General features: G+C 34.5%; 2 protein-coding genes across 8 annotated transcripts in view; both read left to right on the plus strand.

Annotated features, from left to right (window-relative positions):
* Positions 1 to 19846, plus strand: part of zgc:174653 — a 954986-nt gene that overhangs the window by 33693 nt on the left and 901447 nt on the right. The window lies entirely within an intron of this gene.
* Positions 3424 to 19846, plus strand: part of LOC103908679 (uncharacterized) — a 129949-nt gene continuing 113526 nt past the window's right edge. The window contains exons 1-3 of one of the 4 annotated variants that reach the window (XM_073947799.1): positions 3424 to 3568; positions 5000 to 5183; positions 8576 to 10679. In XM_073947799.1, the coding sequence (XP_073803900.1) occupies positions 5099 to 5183; positions 8576 to 9567 (1077 nt within the window). In that variant the 5' untranslated portion in view covers positions 3424 to 3568; positions 5000 to 5098 and the 3' untranslated portion in view covers positions 9568 to 10679. Of the gene's footprint in view, positions 3569 to 4401; positions 4443 to 4999; positions 5184 to 8575; positions 10680 to 19846 lie in introns of those variants that run through there. The other 3 variants (XM_017355335.4, XM_073947798.1, XM_073947800.1) reach the window with 3 other exon arrangements.

Below are 19846 nucleotides of genomic sequence, written 5' to 3' on the forward strand. Positions count from 1 at the left end.
TTATCAGAACTAATTTCAGACAGATTTCTCTATTTATTGACTTTCCAACTTGATTGCTATAATACAAGCATTTTGTTAACTCATTATAGTAATTGGAGAGTCTGAATTAATAAGTTCAAGGGTGAAGAGCCCAACTAAACCAGCCCCTCACTCCATTACGGTGACACAAAAAACACCTTAATTTCTGTTGGATCTCAATGAGAATAGTATGGAAGTCAAATCAGTCAGTAATAAGTGTGTCTGCTGTTGTTTGTAGAGTTGTTTAATGATCCTCTGCTGAGACTGAAGCTGTTTTATTTTATTTGATTTTATTTAATGTTGTAACTCAAGTCACTGTTTGTGTTTCTTGTTTATTTTCTTCAGTTATTGTGATTATTAACAGCAGGTGTTCATCAGTGTCTGAATTCACTCATTAGTGTTCATTAACTGTCAGGTGAACTATATTAGTTAACTAGTGTATGAAATAGTGAACAAGGACACAAAGTGTGATTTCAAACACAGACTTCAAAACATCGAATCTGAACTCTGTTAGCTCACAGTTTTCTGCAGTTGGTTACTTTCTCGAAAACAAAAATGTTACCCAGAATGCACTGTTTTTAACAGAATATTACTGTTTTAGTTAAAAAACATTATTTTACCGTAGAATCTGACCGTTTTTTAACAGCAATTTTTTACAGTGTAATTACCCATCTGATAACAGAAATGCATGCCTTTTGCTAATATATATTTATTATACTTAATAACAATTATTTATAACTGTTGTGTTGTAATCATGTACCTATAATTAATTTTATTTTTATGTTTCTATTAATCAATATGTTTTTAATAATATCCCTTTACCATAGCAGAGAAATTACCTGGGAAATGTGATCTTTGTTTTGCTTGTTTTAGGCTACAGTATTGGAAATAAAGCACTTGTTGAGTTTTTTTACATTTAAAGGGCCATGAAACCCCCTCGTTTCAGCAGGGTGTTTTCACACCTCTACTTTGGAAAAAGTCAGAAAAGTGTTTGGTCCAGCTCTGTTTAGGGGGAGTTTTCAGAGGAACTAAAGTGGGAGGGTGTGGGAGTGTCTATTTGGGCACGCGCGAGTTTCAGAGTCAAAATAAACACACAGGAGAAAGTGATGGTGTTTAACCTACATGGACATCTGTAGTCTAATTATTTGCCAAATTATTAAATGGACTTTAATTGCAGTTTGGCTCTTTCATTCAGGGAATTCATTCATGCCCCTCGCGACAAACGAGATATTTGATTCGAGGATCTGCTCTACGCGTGTATTTTTCATGCAATGTTTGATACCGCACGGCGATGAGAGAAAAAAACCCTCCGCATTTCCCGGAAACTTAGATGCACTCGGCAGGTAGCGTCAGAAAGCCGCGCGTGTTATTCCGGTCACAAAATGCGGTAAAAACCCTACACGAGGTTAAAGTTTAGTTGTGGTGGTAACATGTTTACACTCGGTGCTATAGTTAACTTAGTTCGATACGAACAAACTGAATAAACAAAGAGCACTGGACGCTCACTTACCAAATCTGTAGAGGCAGGACAATCACCAGCAACTAGAGCCGCGTCTTTATGAAGAGAAGACTACAAGCGAATCCGGATCTCAGCGTTTGCAGATGAGAACAGCTCTCAGGTAAACAATAATCCTCCTTAGACACGTAAGTTATTGTTGTCGAGCGTCGCGTACACTGTTAATCCACACGTGACTCCAGATGAGCTCTCACAGAGAGAAAATGAAAACAAAACCCCAGATAGCAAGAACATTTGGGCCAAATGTGGGTGATAGCTGGCACATGTGGCTGAGGTATGGCATGGCTCTACAGATATGGGCCAGATTATTACCATATATGTTTTGCCATACATTCAGAAAAGGCGGGAATTTTCTTCTGGCTCACAGCTCCTTTTGCAGTATGTGGGCCAGTTAACAAAAAACACACAAGAGCCTAGTAAGGCTGAGCTATGGCCGACATCGGTTGACATCAACTTCTGGCTGACTTTGGGATTGCATTTGGAAAACACGTGAAACTGAACACAGGTCTATCGTTAGCAGACATCTGCCACACCACTCTTCAGTTGACAAATCTACTCTGCGAGCTTAACATTCTTCCCGCCTGTCATTTGCTTCAGGTAAGTGATAATTTGGTATTTAAAGTGATTTTACTTAAAATGTTCAACATTATATGTAAAAGTTTGGACTCATTGAGTGATTAGTTATTCATTTAATTGAGCAATGCGTCCAGTTGTATAATGTTATCCTCTTTGAACGTAGTGTTTATGTAACGTTAGCACTCCAACAGTTTGCTGTTTAAATTAATGTCAACATTAAAGTTATTGCCAATTTCCAATGACCACAAAATACGGTTTATTTATTATAGATAAATATCAATTTGTGAAAATGTTCAGTCATGTTTCAGTGTGGTTTAGTAAGGTTTAAAATAAAAGCGGTCCCATTAGGCCTAACATGATATTGGAAGTAGTTTGGTTTTCAAAGATTAACCTATGTTGGCTCTGTTTTGATAGTTTTAACAGTTAAAAGTTCACACAAAAATGTAGTTGTCATCAATTACTCTTCCTTTATTTGTTTTATTTATTTCTTCTGTTGAACAAAAAAATTATATATTTTGAAGAAACCTGTGACAATTGACTTTAGTAGTATTTGTTTTTCCTACTATGTAAGTCAATGGTTACAGGTTTACAGCTGTCTTCAAAATATCATCTTTTGTGTAGCTGTGGAAAGAAACTTATAAAGGTTATAAAGGTAGACATACTACAACAACATTACTTCTTAATATCTGAGTACAAATCTCATCCTCATAATTATGACCTCTTCTTTTCTATTTCTACAACTTTATAGGCCTATATAGGTTTTCTTTTTTTCCACATGAATTGTCGTCTCTTATTATCTGTGTTCCATGTTTCCTGCCATTCTTTAGCAATATCTTCAGTAATATTTAATTTACCTTTACTTACAGAAGCATTAAAGGTGTAGTTCAAAAAAAAAATACAATTCTGTCATTTACTCATCTTCTAGTTCCAAATCTGTTTGAGTTTCTGCTTCTGAATGCAAATAAAGAGAATACATGGGCAAAAAACTACAAAAAAAAAAACACTATATGGTTCAACAGTTCCTACTTTGAACATGGCTGCTTTTTTCCCCATTTTCTTGCACACAAAATGTTCTTGGAGCTCGATTACAATTGAACCACAAAAGTCACGTGTTTTGACATCGTTTTTGGTTCCTTTTCTGGACTTTGAGCATCTCAGATCTCTTGCTGTCTATGACTGATGAAGGAGCTCTCTGATTTCTTTTAAAGTGTCTTCATTTGCGTTCTGAAGATGAGCAGAGTTCTCAGGAGATTGAAACAACAGGTAGAGGGACAATCATTCTCGAGTGCCTAGTGTACACTAACAGAGGCTTCATTAGCTTATTTAGCTAAAAGAGAACAACTTTTGAGGACAAACTACGATTGTTGACTTCTACATTGCGATTATTACCAAATACCTACAAAGAAAAGCCCACTGAGGCCATTTTTTCATCCCACTTCTTCATTGAGGACTGGAAACGTAAGTTGCACATGCTGAATTTACACTCAAATAATATCTGAATGCTAACATTATAAAATGTAAAATCTATACATGCGTGGATGCACTGTTCAACGTTGTATTTAGTCCAGCATACATGAAAAAAGTACAGAAACACAGACTTGTTCAGTTTGTATCTGATAAAAATTCTGAATCAAAGATTCCAGTTGTAGAGGAGGATTTTGAGATCAGGAAGTCCTGGAGTGTCTGTGAAATTAGACCCAGAGTTGAGCCCACAAAGTGCCAAGGAAGAGCTCATTTTAGACAAACCGGTGGAAGATAAACCAGAAGTTAAAATCCTGCGAGCTTATTTAAGCGATTATGCTTGTGGTTTTGAAGGTGATGTGATCAACATTGATTATTGTTATTGACTTGTTTGTAATGTACCACAAAGATACAAAGACGTGGTTACATCAGTAAATGCAAGTGAATAGGTTAAAGCTATGGAAGAAGAAATGCAATTGTTAAAAGAATGCAACTTTTGCTCTCACCAACCTACCTAAAGGCAAAGGTCTAGTGGGTAAATGGGTTTTTGCAAAAACAATGTATGTTGCCAAAGAGAACTATGATAAGTCTTTACTCCAACTGCTAACATGACTAGTGTAAGAGTGTTGATGCAAAGAAAATCTGATTGTTCATGACATGGATGTAAAAGCAGCATATTTACATGCACCAATAGAGTGTGACATTTCAAAGAAAAGCCAGAATGTTATGAGGTAAAATCGAAAATAAAAGGTGTGAGAAATGTATCAATAAGTCATGACTAAGCAAAACAAAAAAAAAGACTTTTATTTTGGTGTGGTGTGTGATGTCATAAGACTGTGCCGCTACCGCACTGTGATTCAACTGGAGAAAGGTTTGTGTCAAAGCTTTTGCACAGATAAAAAACTGATTGATTAAAGTTTCAGGTTTTTCATTCAACGATAAATGATGTACCTGCTGTTAACAATATTATTTTAACCTTTTATACAACGTTGTTCTATCTTAATCACAGTGATGAGGACTATTATTTGAATAAAGATAGGATAAACTTTATTTGTCCACAAGAGGAAATTTGTCTTGTGCAAAAAAAAGTGCTACACATTGCTGTAAGCGGACAATAAAATAAAAAACAAACAAACAAAACAATTAAGAACATACCTGAATAAAGTTTGAATAAAGTTACAGTAAAGAGTGTAATAAGTGTTTTAATGAAGGTTAAATTTATTAAATAGGCATAATGTCATTCTGTTCAAAGTAAACATCACTGTATAGGAGAAATTGAGTGCTTGTTTTAATCAGGTCATTTGTGGCTATTGTTTCTTGCTCAGACTTACTATTTTACCTGATTTTTTTGTTAATTACTCTCATATAAAGAAAGTGTTAAAGAGAAGTTATTTTGTTTCTGTTCATTGTTTTATTAATTTTAAACAGGACATTTTTTTTTGTTTTATTCATTTTAAACAGGATAAATTGTCCAAAAGCAGAGGAAAATTTCCTGCTGAAGTGACTGATGTCCACACTGTTGTAAAGATGGCGTTTATTAAAGAGGAGAGTGAAGATGTGAAGATTGAAGAAACATTCACAGTCAAACAGGAAGATCTGCAGGAACAAACAGGTTGATTTTCATTCTCAAACACCAAATCTGATCCTCATTCAGATATATTTTAATAATAAGAATACTAAATTAAATCCATTCTTGCAGCCCTGAGTGTGCTGCCTAGTTCTCCTAAATGCACATAAGCACTCATTGAAAGACAGGAATGAGTTTCTTTCGTCACTTGTTCTCGTGTCTTTTGTCATTCTTTTATGTGTTATTAGTTTCCCATTTTCTCTATCTTCTTAATGTTATTGCTTTTCTTGCTCTTTTACTGTTTGTAAAGCGTCCATGAGCACTGGCGCTATATAAAATAAATAAAAACAATAAATGAATAAAAGGTTTAACTGAGCTGACAATATAAAGATTTTAAAAAGTAACAGAAAAGTGTGTAATAATTATATTACCGAAGGTTTAATTTATTTAATAGCATAATGTCATTACATTCTAACAATACATAACTATAAGAAATGGAATACTAGTTTTAATCAGGTCATTTGTGGCAATTGTTTCTTGCTCAGACTGACTTTGATTTCTTTTTGTTATTACTTTCATATAAAGAAACTGTTGAAGCAAGTGTTGAATAGAAGTTATTTTGTTTCTGTTTATTTATTTTAAACAGGACATTTTAATTGTTTTGTTCATTTTGCTTTTCTTGTTCTTCTAAGCATCCTTGAGCACTGGCGCTATATAAAAAAGTTTAACTGAGCTGACGATATTTGACCTACAGTATTCCTAAGAAGATATCTGCTATTACAGTGATAGTGTTGGCTTAGTACTTTTCATTTGCATATGTCACATTGATCACAATTCCCTTTTTCTCAACTTCTTTCTGGGTTAAACTTGATTTTAGTAGATGTTACTAGTTCTCACAGAAAGTATCTGAGTTAGAATTACATCATTATTATACTCTTAATACTTAATTACCAGCTATTGTGTTAAAAGTGTGTCATATGGATGCCCCCAATTTTAAATATGCAGAATTAAATAAATACTAAAATTATAAATTATTATAAAACATTGTACAGTAATCTAAACTATATTTATGTTGTTGTGGGACGACGTGAGACAAAAGGAACAAATTATAGTGGAACTAAAACGTTTAGCATTGCACTGACTACAACTGGCCAACAAACCAGTCTAAAAATGACCTTTTCTGCTTAAGAAATGGATTACAGCATGCTGATGATATGCAAACATTTGAGTGTGAAGTTCGTCAGTATTGACCATATTCTTCGTGTACCAGCAGGCACAGCCATTGAATTTTTGTGTTTGACACTTTTTTAAAGAAATCATTTTTAGATCCTAAAATCATTGTTATGCTGCTTACGCAAGGGATGATAACTCCTTTCATGGTGTAGCCTGGTTTGGAAAAGTCAAGGTTTTAAAACCGCCAAAATTTAAGTCAGAATTATTAGCCCACGCCCCCATTGATTTTTTTTTCTTTTTTAAATATTTGCCAAATTGTGTTTAACAGAGCAAGTAAATTTTCACGGTTTGTATGATAATAATTTTTTTTCTTCTGGAGAAAGTCTTATTTGTTTTTTTCCGGCTAGAATAAAAGCAGTTTTTTTAAAAACACCATTTTAAGGACAGAATTATTAGCCCCTTCTGAATTCTGTCTTCAACTGGATGCAAGTGTTTTTTTGTTTTTTTTTTTTTTTTACATTTTAAGATAGTATCTCCAGCAGAAAAGATATCTAAAGATGTCATTTCAAATCGTAAAGCAATCTGTTTTTGAAACTAATGAAAACAACAGATGTCAATGATTCATTTGAATGATTTAGCCTGACATGATTACTGCTCCAAAATATAATAAATAAATATTTCTCAAAAGAAAATATTTTGTGCTTAAAGGGGAAAAAAAAGTGTTTGTTTTATACCTAGACATTTAAAAGAATATATTTTAGAGCAGTAATCACAATACTGTGAAAGCATGATATTTTTATTCAAGGTTATCATACGTCAGAATCTTATACTGGCCCATGCCTATTGCTGCTTGATGTTGCCAAGTCATATTTTATTATTTTATTATTTTTCTTTGTATGAATAAACATGAATACACTTGTTTGTAGAGTAAGTAGTGTGACCGTTTTCTACCGTTATTCCTGGTCATTTCTCCAATAGGCAACTGAAGCACTAAAACAATAGCATGTGAGATCAGGGGCTGTTTCATGAAAGTGGTTTAGAAAAGTGGAGATTAAAGTTGAAAACCTGGCTTCAGTGAGCCGAACTAATCGTCCACACTTAAATTGGTTCCATAACAGAAATTCGAAAATCATTTTATGTAACTAATCTGAGTTCAGTCAAAATAATCCAGATAACTTGCTTGTGCACGTTACTGTCATGAAACCCTGAAGGTTGAGCACAGATGCATTGATTATGTTGTGTGCTACCATGGCAACTACTTACTGTTATAGAACCAATTTAAGCCCCTAGGGGTTATAAAATAATCCTGGGTTTTCATTAACAGACGTTTCACATTGGCAAACCCTGGGTTAACATTATTATTTGTATATTTAAGATGCCACTGTCCCTGATTGGACAAACAGCAGGTAACCTTTTGAGATGGCATTTCTGCATCTTGGCAGGTATATAAAATGTCACGACGTAGGTCTTCAGCTAAGCTTCTTTGGCTTAGTCTCTTTATTCATCAAGGGTCGCCACAGCTGAATGAACTACCAACTTATCCAGCATATGTTTTAAACCAGCTTCAACTCAGTACTAGGAAATATTTGCATAAGTTATATACAATAATGCAAACTCACAAATAGAAGAGTAAATTATGCGCACTTGCTATGAACATGCAGGATTTGCTCCAATCGGGTTTTCCAAGCAAGTTTAAAATGTTTAAATCATGTGGAAGATACACATGAGGGAATTTAACACGAGTAATCCTGAGCGAGTGCATTTGATCATTTGCATTTAAAGCCACAGGCGCAAAAAGAGCTTGGTTTTCCTCCAGACCACCAAAATTAAATATTCTCAAAGGAATATGATCTGATTTTGAGATAAAACCTCAGACACATTCTGGGAACACCAAAGATTTATTTTCATAAAAAATAAAAAATAATAATATTAATAAATTTTTCTTTAAAAAAAAAAATAATAATAAAGGTTCATAATAGGAACCCTTTAAAGATATTTATGAAACAGAAATGAAAATAGCCTCACCATTTACTGTACCTCTTGTGGTTTTTAACCTTTATGGGGTTTGTTGATTCTGTTGAACACAAAAGAAGATATTGTGAAAACAAATGTTAGCTTTCTTTGTGTTCCAGAAGAAAGGAATTGTTTAAAAGCAAATGAGAGAGTAAATGGTATGGTCATTTATATTTGTGGGTGAAACATCCATTTCATGCTTATCGCTTTGAGTCTTCATACTAAAGTTAACTTCTTCTTTTTTTTTTAAGACCTGATGTTGCTGAAAGAAAAGACTCATCAACAGAATGAAATGGAAGAGAAACAGCAAGACATGACGACTGATGAAAAACCCACACTGACGAAAAAGACTTTGTCATGTGGAAGACCTCGGAAATCCAAACTTAGGTGTAATTTCAGCTGTAAACAGTGTGGAAAAAGTTTCAGTCAGAAGCCAAAGCTTGATGTTCACATAAGAGATCACACTAGGGAGAAAGCTTATACTTGCGAACAGTGTGGAAAGAGCTTCTATAATACAAGAAACCTAACAGTGCACATGAGAATTCACACTGGAGAAAGGCCGTACACATGCCAACAGTGTGGGAAAAGCTTCCATAAAACAGGAAACTTAACAGTGCACATGAGAATTCACACTGGAGAGAGGCCATACACATGCCAACAGTGTGGGAAAAGCTTTCAAACTACAGGAAACTTAACAGTGCACATGAGAATTCACACTGGGGAGAAGCCTTACTCTTGCCCTCAGTGTGGAAAAAGTTATAGTCAAAATAGCACCCTTGAAGTCCACATGAGAACTCACAATGGAGGAAAAACTTTTGTTTGCACACAGTGTGGTAAAAGTTTTGTTAAAAAACAAAATCTTGACCTCCACATGAGGATTCACACTGGAGAGAAACCTTACACATGCACAGAGTGTGGTAAAAGTTTCCCATATAAAAGCACACTCAAACACCACATGATAGTTCACACCGGAGAGAAGCCGTTTGCATGTGCGCAGTGTGGAAAGAGCTTCACATGTAATGCTAACCTCAGGAACCACATGAATGGTCACACTGGAACCATAGTGTTCACATGTGATCTGTGTGGAAAGAGTCTCACACACAAATACTCCATAAAGAACCACATGAAGACTCACTCAGGAGAGCGTTTTATATGCATTGAGTGTGGAAAGGGCTTTAAACATAAAAGAAGCCTCAGCAATCACATGGAGCTTCACAATGGAGAGCAGAGTCCTCAAAATTAAGGCCTTGTCCACACAAACATGAGTATATGCATAACAGCAGCCTTTTCATGTAGTTTGGCTGTTGATTGACGTGAGGTTTATTTATAAACTACTTTCGAGAGGATCACATGCTTATGATTGTCCACGGCTGGTTCCACATTAACCAACACATGATTCACCAATCAGACGATTCCTAACTCACTATAAATAACCAGAGTTTCTAACCTTAGTTATCTTTATCTTGAGGAATTCCCCTCCCACCCCTACTCCTCCTCCTTTCTAGAATGGGCAACACAGCAGCCCAGTGATTAGTATTGTTGCCTCACAGAAAGATTGTCACAGCAAGAAGAGCCCTCACTGAACTGGTTGATATTTGTGGAGAGTTTGCTTATTCTCCCCATGCTCACATGGGTTTTCCCCAGTTTCCTTCCACAGCCCAAAAACACGTAACCTAAGTAAACTGAATATTCTAAATTGGCACCGTAGTCAAGTTCTTAGAAGCCATATATCTCCCTTTAGCTATCTGGATATCTGTCATTAGAACAGAAACAAGTCGGGGGAGTTCATTAAGATCTACCTGAGCTCAAACTCCTCTCTCACCCTGCTAACGAGAGGTAGCCCAGGGCTCGAGGATGATCTTTTGGTTAGGATGATATTTTGATTATGATCTTTATGCTCTCTCCCATGACAGCATGCCAAACCAGTGTGAACTTTTAAAAACATACCAAATTACTGGAAATAAAACGCTTTGAACACCTGAAGATTTAAACTCAATTACTAAAAAAGAGTGAAGATTTTGACAACTGTTTTGTTGTGTAGATCAGCCCAGTACCAGGTTGTGAGAGTTGCTATTGGGCTGCAAGAACGCATAACTCTTTATGTTGATAGATTGTATGACTTGTTTCGTATGCAATCAAGTATCAACGTCTAAAAAAGTGGAAACCAAATAAGCTACATCAACTCAAGAGATGTGACCCAACCAAAGCAGTTGGAAATTCTCGGGGGAGTTACATCCTTTGTTATAGTGTCTCACAGACAGTAATTTGGGTTAAATTACTTGAAAACCAACGAGTTAACATCACTGCTGAGGAACTGCATCATTCTTTGTCTTCAATAAACTTTTCCCCCTGTAAGTACTTTGGTCAGGTTACTTATTTTATGTATTAGAGTCATCTATTACATTGGCGGGCCACCTAAGAATGGTTCAGCCAAATACAGCAAAATCTGACAATGTGTTTCAACTTATTATGAACCGATAACCATATTTGTGCACATCGCACACTTCTATCAAAAAGTCAGCTCTGAAAAGAAAATAAGAAAAATTATGGAGGAGAAAATGTTTGGGGAGATGCAGGGAACATTGTTCTACACCCTGAAATTGTGTTTTTGATAATTCACATTGTTCGATTGTCACACTTGTGAACAAACACAATTTTGCTTCCAATTTTGGGCTTTGGACTGCCATTTCACAAAACTTGTTGGCGAATTAAAGTCTGGCTAAACCCTGTTCAGACTATACAATGCCATTTGCCAGTTACCACAGATCAGATTTGTGTCAGATAATGACATTTTGACTTGATAAACTCTTGATGTGTTGTGAGTAACAAATGAAGTTACTCATGATTCAATGATGATTTAAATGATTCAAAACACTACACATTTAATTTGATGGACTAATTTGAAAAAAAAAAAGGTTTTCTTTACGGAGACAAACTTTCAGTAGACAACAGGTTGTCTTTAAAGATAGATTCATGTAAAAACTCCCACATTACAACAAATAAATCAGTGTATGGGAACCCAGTGTCGCTACCCAGCCGGCATTTCAACAGTGATTCAACGTTGAATCAATGTCAGGTCTATTGTTGGATCAACATTGAATTACCTTTTAATTTTGCAAATTGAATCAATGTTTATATAGTGACATTGTTTCACCGTCGGACCACCACCGGTGATTCACTGTTGAAATCACGATGTTGTTTGACACTCTTACCTTCTTCATGGGTGAATTGTGGTCATTTTGTAGACGTTGAATGAAGGTTGAATTATCTTTCGATTTTGCAAATTGGATCAACGTTGATACCTTGACATTGTTTCACCGTCGTACATTTTAACGTAATTTAAATAGAAATTACATATAACACAAAATTCATCAATAGCTAACAAATTTTTACTAATAAAATACACGACACAAATACACAACTTAGCCTGTGTATCAATTTATTTAGTACACACCCCATTATTTCATTTATGATAAATACACAGCAACATTTTCAGCATACAATCCTTCATTAAAACCATGCAGGTTACTATAGATGCAGTACACTCAAATACTAAGGGTGTCACGATCCTCCAAATCCTCAATTCGATTACATTTTCGATTCTAAAGTCACTGTTCGATTCGATTTTCGATTATGAATAATTAATTAAGTAATAACCAATTAATTATTTGTAGCTACCTGACCTGCATGGTCTTTGTTTTACCCATAAACAAATCATACAGTAAATAAATAAAGGCAAGTTACACACATAATTACCACCTGTCAATCACTTTTTTTGCGGGACTCGTGAATAGGCTGTAATAATAATCTGTGTCGTTATAATGGTGTCGGTAAAAAAGGTGCACAACCAACAGGAACCAGCCAACAGTGTCTGTTTGCTAAAATGACTAAATACAAGTGAGTGAAAAATTGAAGCAGTCTGCAGACCCGCTAACTGCCTGGACCCACTGTCTCAAGTGCATGGCTTTGTGTGCGTCTGTGTCTGTGTGTGGTCACGTGATGTGCGTTTTCAGCTGTAGTGAGGAAAGAGGGCTGCTCAGAAATGCTACTGTACACGCCACTGTGGATGTCAAATCGTTGTCATTCTAAAATGCCATTTAAAAACAAAGACATATTAGTGTAAACATGGCCTGAGTGTGTACTTTTCACGAGCGGATTTGCAACAAGGGCAGGGCGGAGGATCGCGATGCTGGTGTTGTCTATCAGACGAACCGTAATACGTACATAGCAGAGCTTGCAAACAGTGTTTTTTTTTTTTTTGTCGACAACACGAACGTTGTCAACATAACTCACTGGAAATCCAAAATTCTTCCACACCGGCGACTTCATTGAAAGAGGAGGGGGTTTAAGCTCTGTCAACGAGTCTCCTGCGTCTGCCGTTTAGCAATTACTCAACAAGCATGCTTTTTTCCCACTTGGCAAGCCAAGATGACGTGCCATGGTGGTGTGGCAGCATCAAGGATTTTATTTTTTGATTCGATAATCGAAATTGAGCATAAAATTTAAATAGAGAGTTTTTCAGTCAAAAAAAAAATCATAAAACATCACCTACAGCTAAGAATCACAAGTAAAATACATTACATCTGTTCAAGGTTTTATAGGTTGAGAGAAATGCTTGAGGTAAAAGCTGCCACTGGGGACAAAAGAATTAAGTGTAAAACACTAAAAACATCTATATCAGTCGAGCAGTTAAATACATCTTTTATTCTCAAACACCAGGCGAGTATGCAACAAAATCAATGAGGTTTGCCACTCCAATTCATTGAGAATAAATGACTTCACTTTCACAATAGTGAAAACTCCTGCTAAAATCTAGAAATCTGACATTGCGCCTTCCCTTTGCAGGTCTGCATGCTAAATATTTAGTTGTTTTCCCCTATTTGCATGAAGTACATCTATTGTGTTTAGCTTTACTGCAGCAAAACTGAGCACCTGTGGGTGAAACATGTAGATAAATATTTCAATAAATCATCAAGAAAACGTGTAGAATATATTATTCAATTCTCTTTTACAAACACAACAGTTACACTGACATGTCCAGATCTATTTGACTATTATAGCCTATAATCTAAATTCCCAACACAAACTAGAATATTTAGATTAAATGCTCCTCATTCTCTATAGACATAATGGTCCCAACATGGTCATAGTCCAGATAAGGCACAAAAAACAAAAACAAAAAAAAAAACAGTTAAAACGTTCCATGTGACTTCAGTGGTTCAACTGTGAACATACCAAGCTCCAACAACACTTTAGTGAGGCAAAACAAAACAGTAAATACTAATTTGTTTGTGTATATCTCTCCAACATCCTATCAGGGTTTGTGTTTACTACGAGCAGTAAGCGACAAATAAGTTATTTTTACAGTACTTTTGATGCACAAATGTGTTTTTGAGCTTAGTAAGATTACAATTGATGCTGAAGATTGAAGCAATGTTTTGACAAAGTTTTTGGTTCTTTTTCCGGACTTTGAACATCTTAGGACCCTTGCTTTACATAGAGAAAGAGGGAACTATTCATCTTATTCTCCGTGCATGAGCGGGCGCAGCCATTTGAATCTATTTGGCTGGAGAGACTTCCGGTCTCATTCACTTCCATTCATATTTACATGTTAAAACAGCTCGTTTTGCTGCTTGATGTTGCAAACTGATATTTTCTTAGTATATTATTCTATTTTGTCTGTATAATCATGCAAACACTTGTTTATAGAGCGAGTGGTTTGACCGTTTTCAGCCATTATTTATTACAAAAACAAGCGCACTTCCACATTGAAGAATAAGGTCAATAGCTTCAAGGCAAATGAGTCACATATCACATCAAAATCACCAAAACGAGCACAAAACCAATGTTTAGTTTGAAGAGAGAGAAGGCAGGAAGAAAAAAAACATTTACAAATTCTAAAAATAACTTTTCTCTGTGATTTAACCTTTATGACAAATGTACTGGACCTGTTACACATATATTACTGTCCTTTATGAACACAAATTTCACTGTAACAGGTGCTGTTGTTTTGCTCCAGAAATACCTTCAGAGAACACTGCATTAGTCAGACATTCATACAAAAGAAGAGTTTGGTTTGGTGTAGCAGAACTGCAATATATGTTTGTCCAGGCTGACACTGGTTTAGGCCATCTGTATGTCCTTAATGCCCTCAACTGGAGCTTCCAGAAAACCTGCAATAAATGAAATACTAGCAGAGATGGCAAAAGTACACATGTCCTTTACTTAAGTAGAAGTACAGATACTTACCTTTAAAACAACTCTGGTGAAAGTACTGACTACACTTTTGTACTCAAGTTATAGTAAAGAAGTACGGCCTCAAAAATGTACTAAAGTAAAAAGTACTTGTTTCAATCACAGTTTAAAGACATGTACGTGGTATAGGTGAATAATAGGTAACTAAATTGGCATGGGTGTTTCCCAGTGCTGGGTTGCAGCTGGAAGGGTATCCGCTGTGTAAAACATATGCTGGAATAATTGCCGGTTTTTCCCTGCTGTGGCCACTCCTGATAAATCAGGGATGAAGCTGAAGGATAGCGATTGAGGATAGGTAGGTAACTAGTCCTCACACCCTATTGATACATACAGTCATCCACTGTGCCGTTATTTCATATTCTTATTAAAAGGTTGCAGAAATGACCCAGCGTCACAAAGTTCTGTTTTAATGGATTCATATTATACTTTTTAAACAAAATAAAAGTGCAAACACAGACACAGTGTTTGGGATTTATTTAACAATCATTCAAATTATTTCATTTGAAAACATGCAATCCTTTAAAATAAAAAATATTTAGTTATTTAATTATTTAAAACATATAAAGCTTTTTTTTTTGATAAGTGCAACACTTTTCCTCCTTCACCTGAAAAGTAATGTGATATATAAATAAATGATCAAATTCCAATTTTTCCCTGTCATTTTCCTTTTTTTCCATTTGATCAGCCGAGAATAAAAAATAAGGAATCCAAAAATATCCTTAATATCCTGGAAAAACACTGAAATTACAGGTTTTGGGTCTGTGTACGTTGCGTTCATTCGATTTTTGATTTTAAATTGAAAAACAAAATTTAAATTACGATGCTCTATTTGTTTTTCATTTTAAATATGAAAATTAAATTATAAAATAACAGTTTGAACATCTGCAAAATGTCAAGTATTCGAAACATGCCTCATTTATGATTTCTTGCTATTTTATTATTTATTATTTAATGTTATAGCATGTAAGACCCGGATGTACTGTACAGCGAACACGTGCTAAACGATTGATGGCACTCCGTAACATTATGGATCACTACGTGGTTTTCAGATACAGCAAAAGAGTAACAGTGAATTAGGACGACATGTCAATTGACAAAATAAGCAGGATTTTCCAGGTGCAGTAAATTAAGAATGGTAGCCTATCTTAAGCTTTAAAAGCAAAGTGAAGTGATAAAGTACTGACTTTCTTATGACGACACGACATTGTAAAGTTGGTTAGTCTAGTTTAAGAAGGAAACAATAATTTTCCATTGGCAATGTGTGTAATTAATGTTTTGTATTGTATACAAATATTGTTTACATGTCAACTGTATTTTTTTTGCTTAAAAAACAAGGCAACAATAACCAGAGAATAACTTTGCAGGTCTCTTACCAAAACTTATACTTGACCGACGACACTAACACTGCGATTTTTTTACTGGAGAGAATGGACGATTTAGCAGCTTTGACCTGACCCCAAGTGGTCATTATGAAGTGCATGGAGACGAGTCAAGAGCTTTCCCAACTTCATCCGCAAGTAGCTCTAGTTGCAGTCAGCGGTTCTCCTTTTTGCGCAAATCATCCTCGTCTAGTGCATCCCCCGTCCAGGCCAGTGCTGTGTCTCCAAGGGCGAGCATATCACATTCTTTTCAGAGGTACTCTGTCTCTGTCTCTCTCTCTCTCTGTATTTATTAAATATTATGTTATACATGTAGCAAAACGTACAATTACCATTACCTTAAACATTTCAGTAACATGATTTAACAGTGAACAGCACATCTGTTAAGCAGTACAAATTTTTTTTAATAATGTAAATGAAACTTATATTAATTGTAATGTATTATTATGTTAATACATTAGTTAGCAAATTAGATAAGGTATTAGTTACATTAACAAATAAGAAACAAATGTTAGTAACACACTATAATGTTAAAATAGTGTGGACTTTACAAGGTTGCTAAATTTATTGACAGATGCTTTGTTAATGATAAATCATGTTAGTAAAGAGTCCACAAACATAACTAACATTTTGGAGTTTTAATGTGGACACCAATGAGGACACTATAGACAACTTGCATATTATTTATGCCTGTGGACTGTTTACTAATAAATTTTAACATTATTCAAGCATTTGTAGATGGAATTTATGAATGCTACTTTATCATTATTTAATGTTTTACAAACATTTTATTTTTGTTAACCCATAAACTAATGTGCTAACTAATGTCTTAATTAACACATCATTATATGGTTTGTTTACATAAAAATGTAGTATTTGCTGAATAAATGTGTTGTTTATTGTTAGGTCATGTCATCTAATCCATAAACATCCATGTTATCTAATCCATAAACATGTATGTGTAAGTAAAAGTTAAACTAATTAGGCTGTTAATGTAACATGGTGCATTAGAAAACGAGTAAGTTAACATGAACAAAGATTACGTTATGCAGAACAAAAGTCATAGTTCACCATTAGGTCATGTTAACAAGTCTATTAATTACATTAATATATGTGTAGATAACAGAGATGTTAACAGTTTTTCAAATGCAGGTCTGTTTTCGTTGCTGAATGTTTGAATGGAAAATTAAAGCCCAACAGAAATGTACACTCAAAAAAAAGATTGGGTTGATAATTTTAACCTATAGAAGGGTTAAAAATATTGGGTCGCTATGTTGGGTTAAACTGAAGCTTTATCGGATCAAAGTCATGACGACTCATCTAGTTGGGTTAAAATTTGAATTTGAACGGTTGACCAGCACGACGGCTTGGCGATAGCGCAGCTACAGAAGACACCGTTGGTACACGGGTAAGTTTTCATATTTTAATTACATATTTTATTTCTTTTATCTGCTAAAAACAGCTCAATTTCAATGTGTCACAGTAGTTTCGTCGCACTGTTTCCTAAAATACCTACATTGCCTCCTGTCAGTTACTTTATGTCAGCGTCTGCCTCCGATGGTTGCTTTATAACGTTATCAAATATCCTTAGCTATTCCTCATAAAAACAAATTAATAAAACAGACTATTACACATCCTATGTAGAACGTTTTAAAGATTAAATTTATAAGATATAACCTATTCACAAACGCATCTTAGTACTTTCATGACGTGTTTCAGACATGTTTCAGATCGCCCTGTCATATATGTATTATGTAATTTCGCAGTGACGTGCGGTGAGTTTTGAGCCTGGTGAGGCACAACTCTTTCAGGGTCAGGTTTGCAATTATATGCACCCAATATATTTGCCAACTACCGATTGTGTTGTATATATCATGGCATTATTTCTATACACATAGCAAGGAAGAATGTCAAAATGTACAGCCATTCAATGTGCCTCCCAGAAACACCAAGGTGGATTCTACAGTCTCTCTCTCTCTCTCTTTCTCTCTCTCTCGCTCACTTACTCACACGCACACACAGGAATCGCATACTGGTCTTACTTGTAAATGAAGTCTTGACATGACTTGAATTACTTTGAAATGATTACGTTATCTTCTGACCCGTCCTTTGAACCAAGGCCCTTAGCTTCAGCATTGGTGGTCAATTATTATTGAAGTTTTTATTAAACGTCTAATTTTGAGAAATTTCTGAGCTGAGATATGGCATCTATGATTTTTGCAGTCAGTCAGAGCAAAACATAAAATAACGGAGTCCTATGGAACTTTACTTGACTACACAAAAGAAGAGCAACTACTGAACAACCGTGAACTCACGCGCCCTCTTCAGCTACTACCTGCAATGTCAGATCCTGACACTAAATAAGTGATAGACATACGTGAAAAACATTACCTAATATATGGAAAGTGTGGACATGTAATAAAAACTGTCTACAATGTATTAAAACATTCTAATAAATCATTACATTGGTAGCATACACTGAGTAAGCAAAAGGCATGTGATCAAGCCAGTTTGCAGGGGATTGCGCAAATCTGACATGAGGCACAGCTCGGTACTGCATCACCTCGCTTCCTACACTGTAATTGAACATTACAAATGCAAAATACAGCGATTTTCATCATAAAAATGATTGAAATAATACGAATCATACAGAAGTTGCGTTTATAGCACAGATAAGTGGAAAAATATGTATTTTATCATTAGTTTATATCTCATGATGGCAGGTGAGGATGATGAAAGGTGAGGCGCTGCCTCCCCTGATCGCATGTCCCAGCTGTACAATGACATTGATAATTTTTCTCAAAAATATTAAATAGCACCAAATACATTTTAATAAAGTTACAAATGTAGTAGGCTGTACCATATGTTTACAGTACCATGTTTACACTATGTTTAGCGTAACATCAGTTAAATGCTTTAAAATTGATTAATGTTATATATTAACTAACTCTCTTTTTTAAAACAGAGCCCTATGGATTCTTACGTGAAGGACACACTTCAGAAGTGGAATTTGGAAACATTAATTGACAGGTTTGCAGGTGAAAGATAATGTAACAAATTTTGCTCAAAATATATATTTAAAGTTGTAAAAAAAATTGTAATTTTAATCTTTAAATTACATAATATAGTTAACATTTATTTTAGGATTAAGAAATACATTTTTAACCTTGCAATAGGCCTAGTGTGTACATTAACAAAACATTCATTATTAAAAATGATTGATGAATTTGTACAATTATTTAAGGTAACATCTACTCTAATATTTTTGGCTGTTATTGTAGCAGTAAATATAAGCAACAAAAAATATTTAAGACTTTTTTTTAATAATATTTAGAATTTATAGAAATATAAATAATATTCTAGTATAATTACAGTGGTCAATATCTTGAGCTAGTATAACAACAAAAAAAGCTGAAAATAACAGTCCAAAAATTACTACACTCAAATTTCTAAGATATGAAAAAAAAAATTAAATACAAGTTTTAAAAAGAGGAAAAAAAATCAATGAAATATATATATTTTGTTGAAAATGTCTAGTTTGTAATTCTTTTTGCAATATTTTGTTTTTATAACTGTTGAATAAATCCTTTTTTTCTCAAATGCCCTAAAATGCATTGCCTATATTCACAATTTTTTTTTTATTAAATTTAAACAAAAATGTCCATATTTATGCTGAGCACTGTATGTTTATTCTTTAAAAATACTTTATAAATTTAAAAAGCTATTTTCAAAAAAAAAAAAAAAAAAAAAAAAGAGTAATACAACGCATTTGAAGAAATGAAACATGTAAATTTGTGCAAATGTGTAAATATTGTGTGTAATAAAATAATAATGAATGCTTTAAGTTGCAAACTAAACTTGCTATAAATTTTTTAAATATTTTTTTTG

This window comes from Danio rerio, chromosome 4 (genome assembly GCF_049306965.1).
Source record: "Danio rerio strain Tuebingen ecotype United States chromosome 4, GRCz12tu, whole genome shotgun sequence".
Lineage (NCBI taxonomy): Eukaryota > Metazoa > Chordata > Actinopteri > Cypriniformes > Danionidae > Danio > Danio rerio.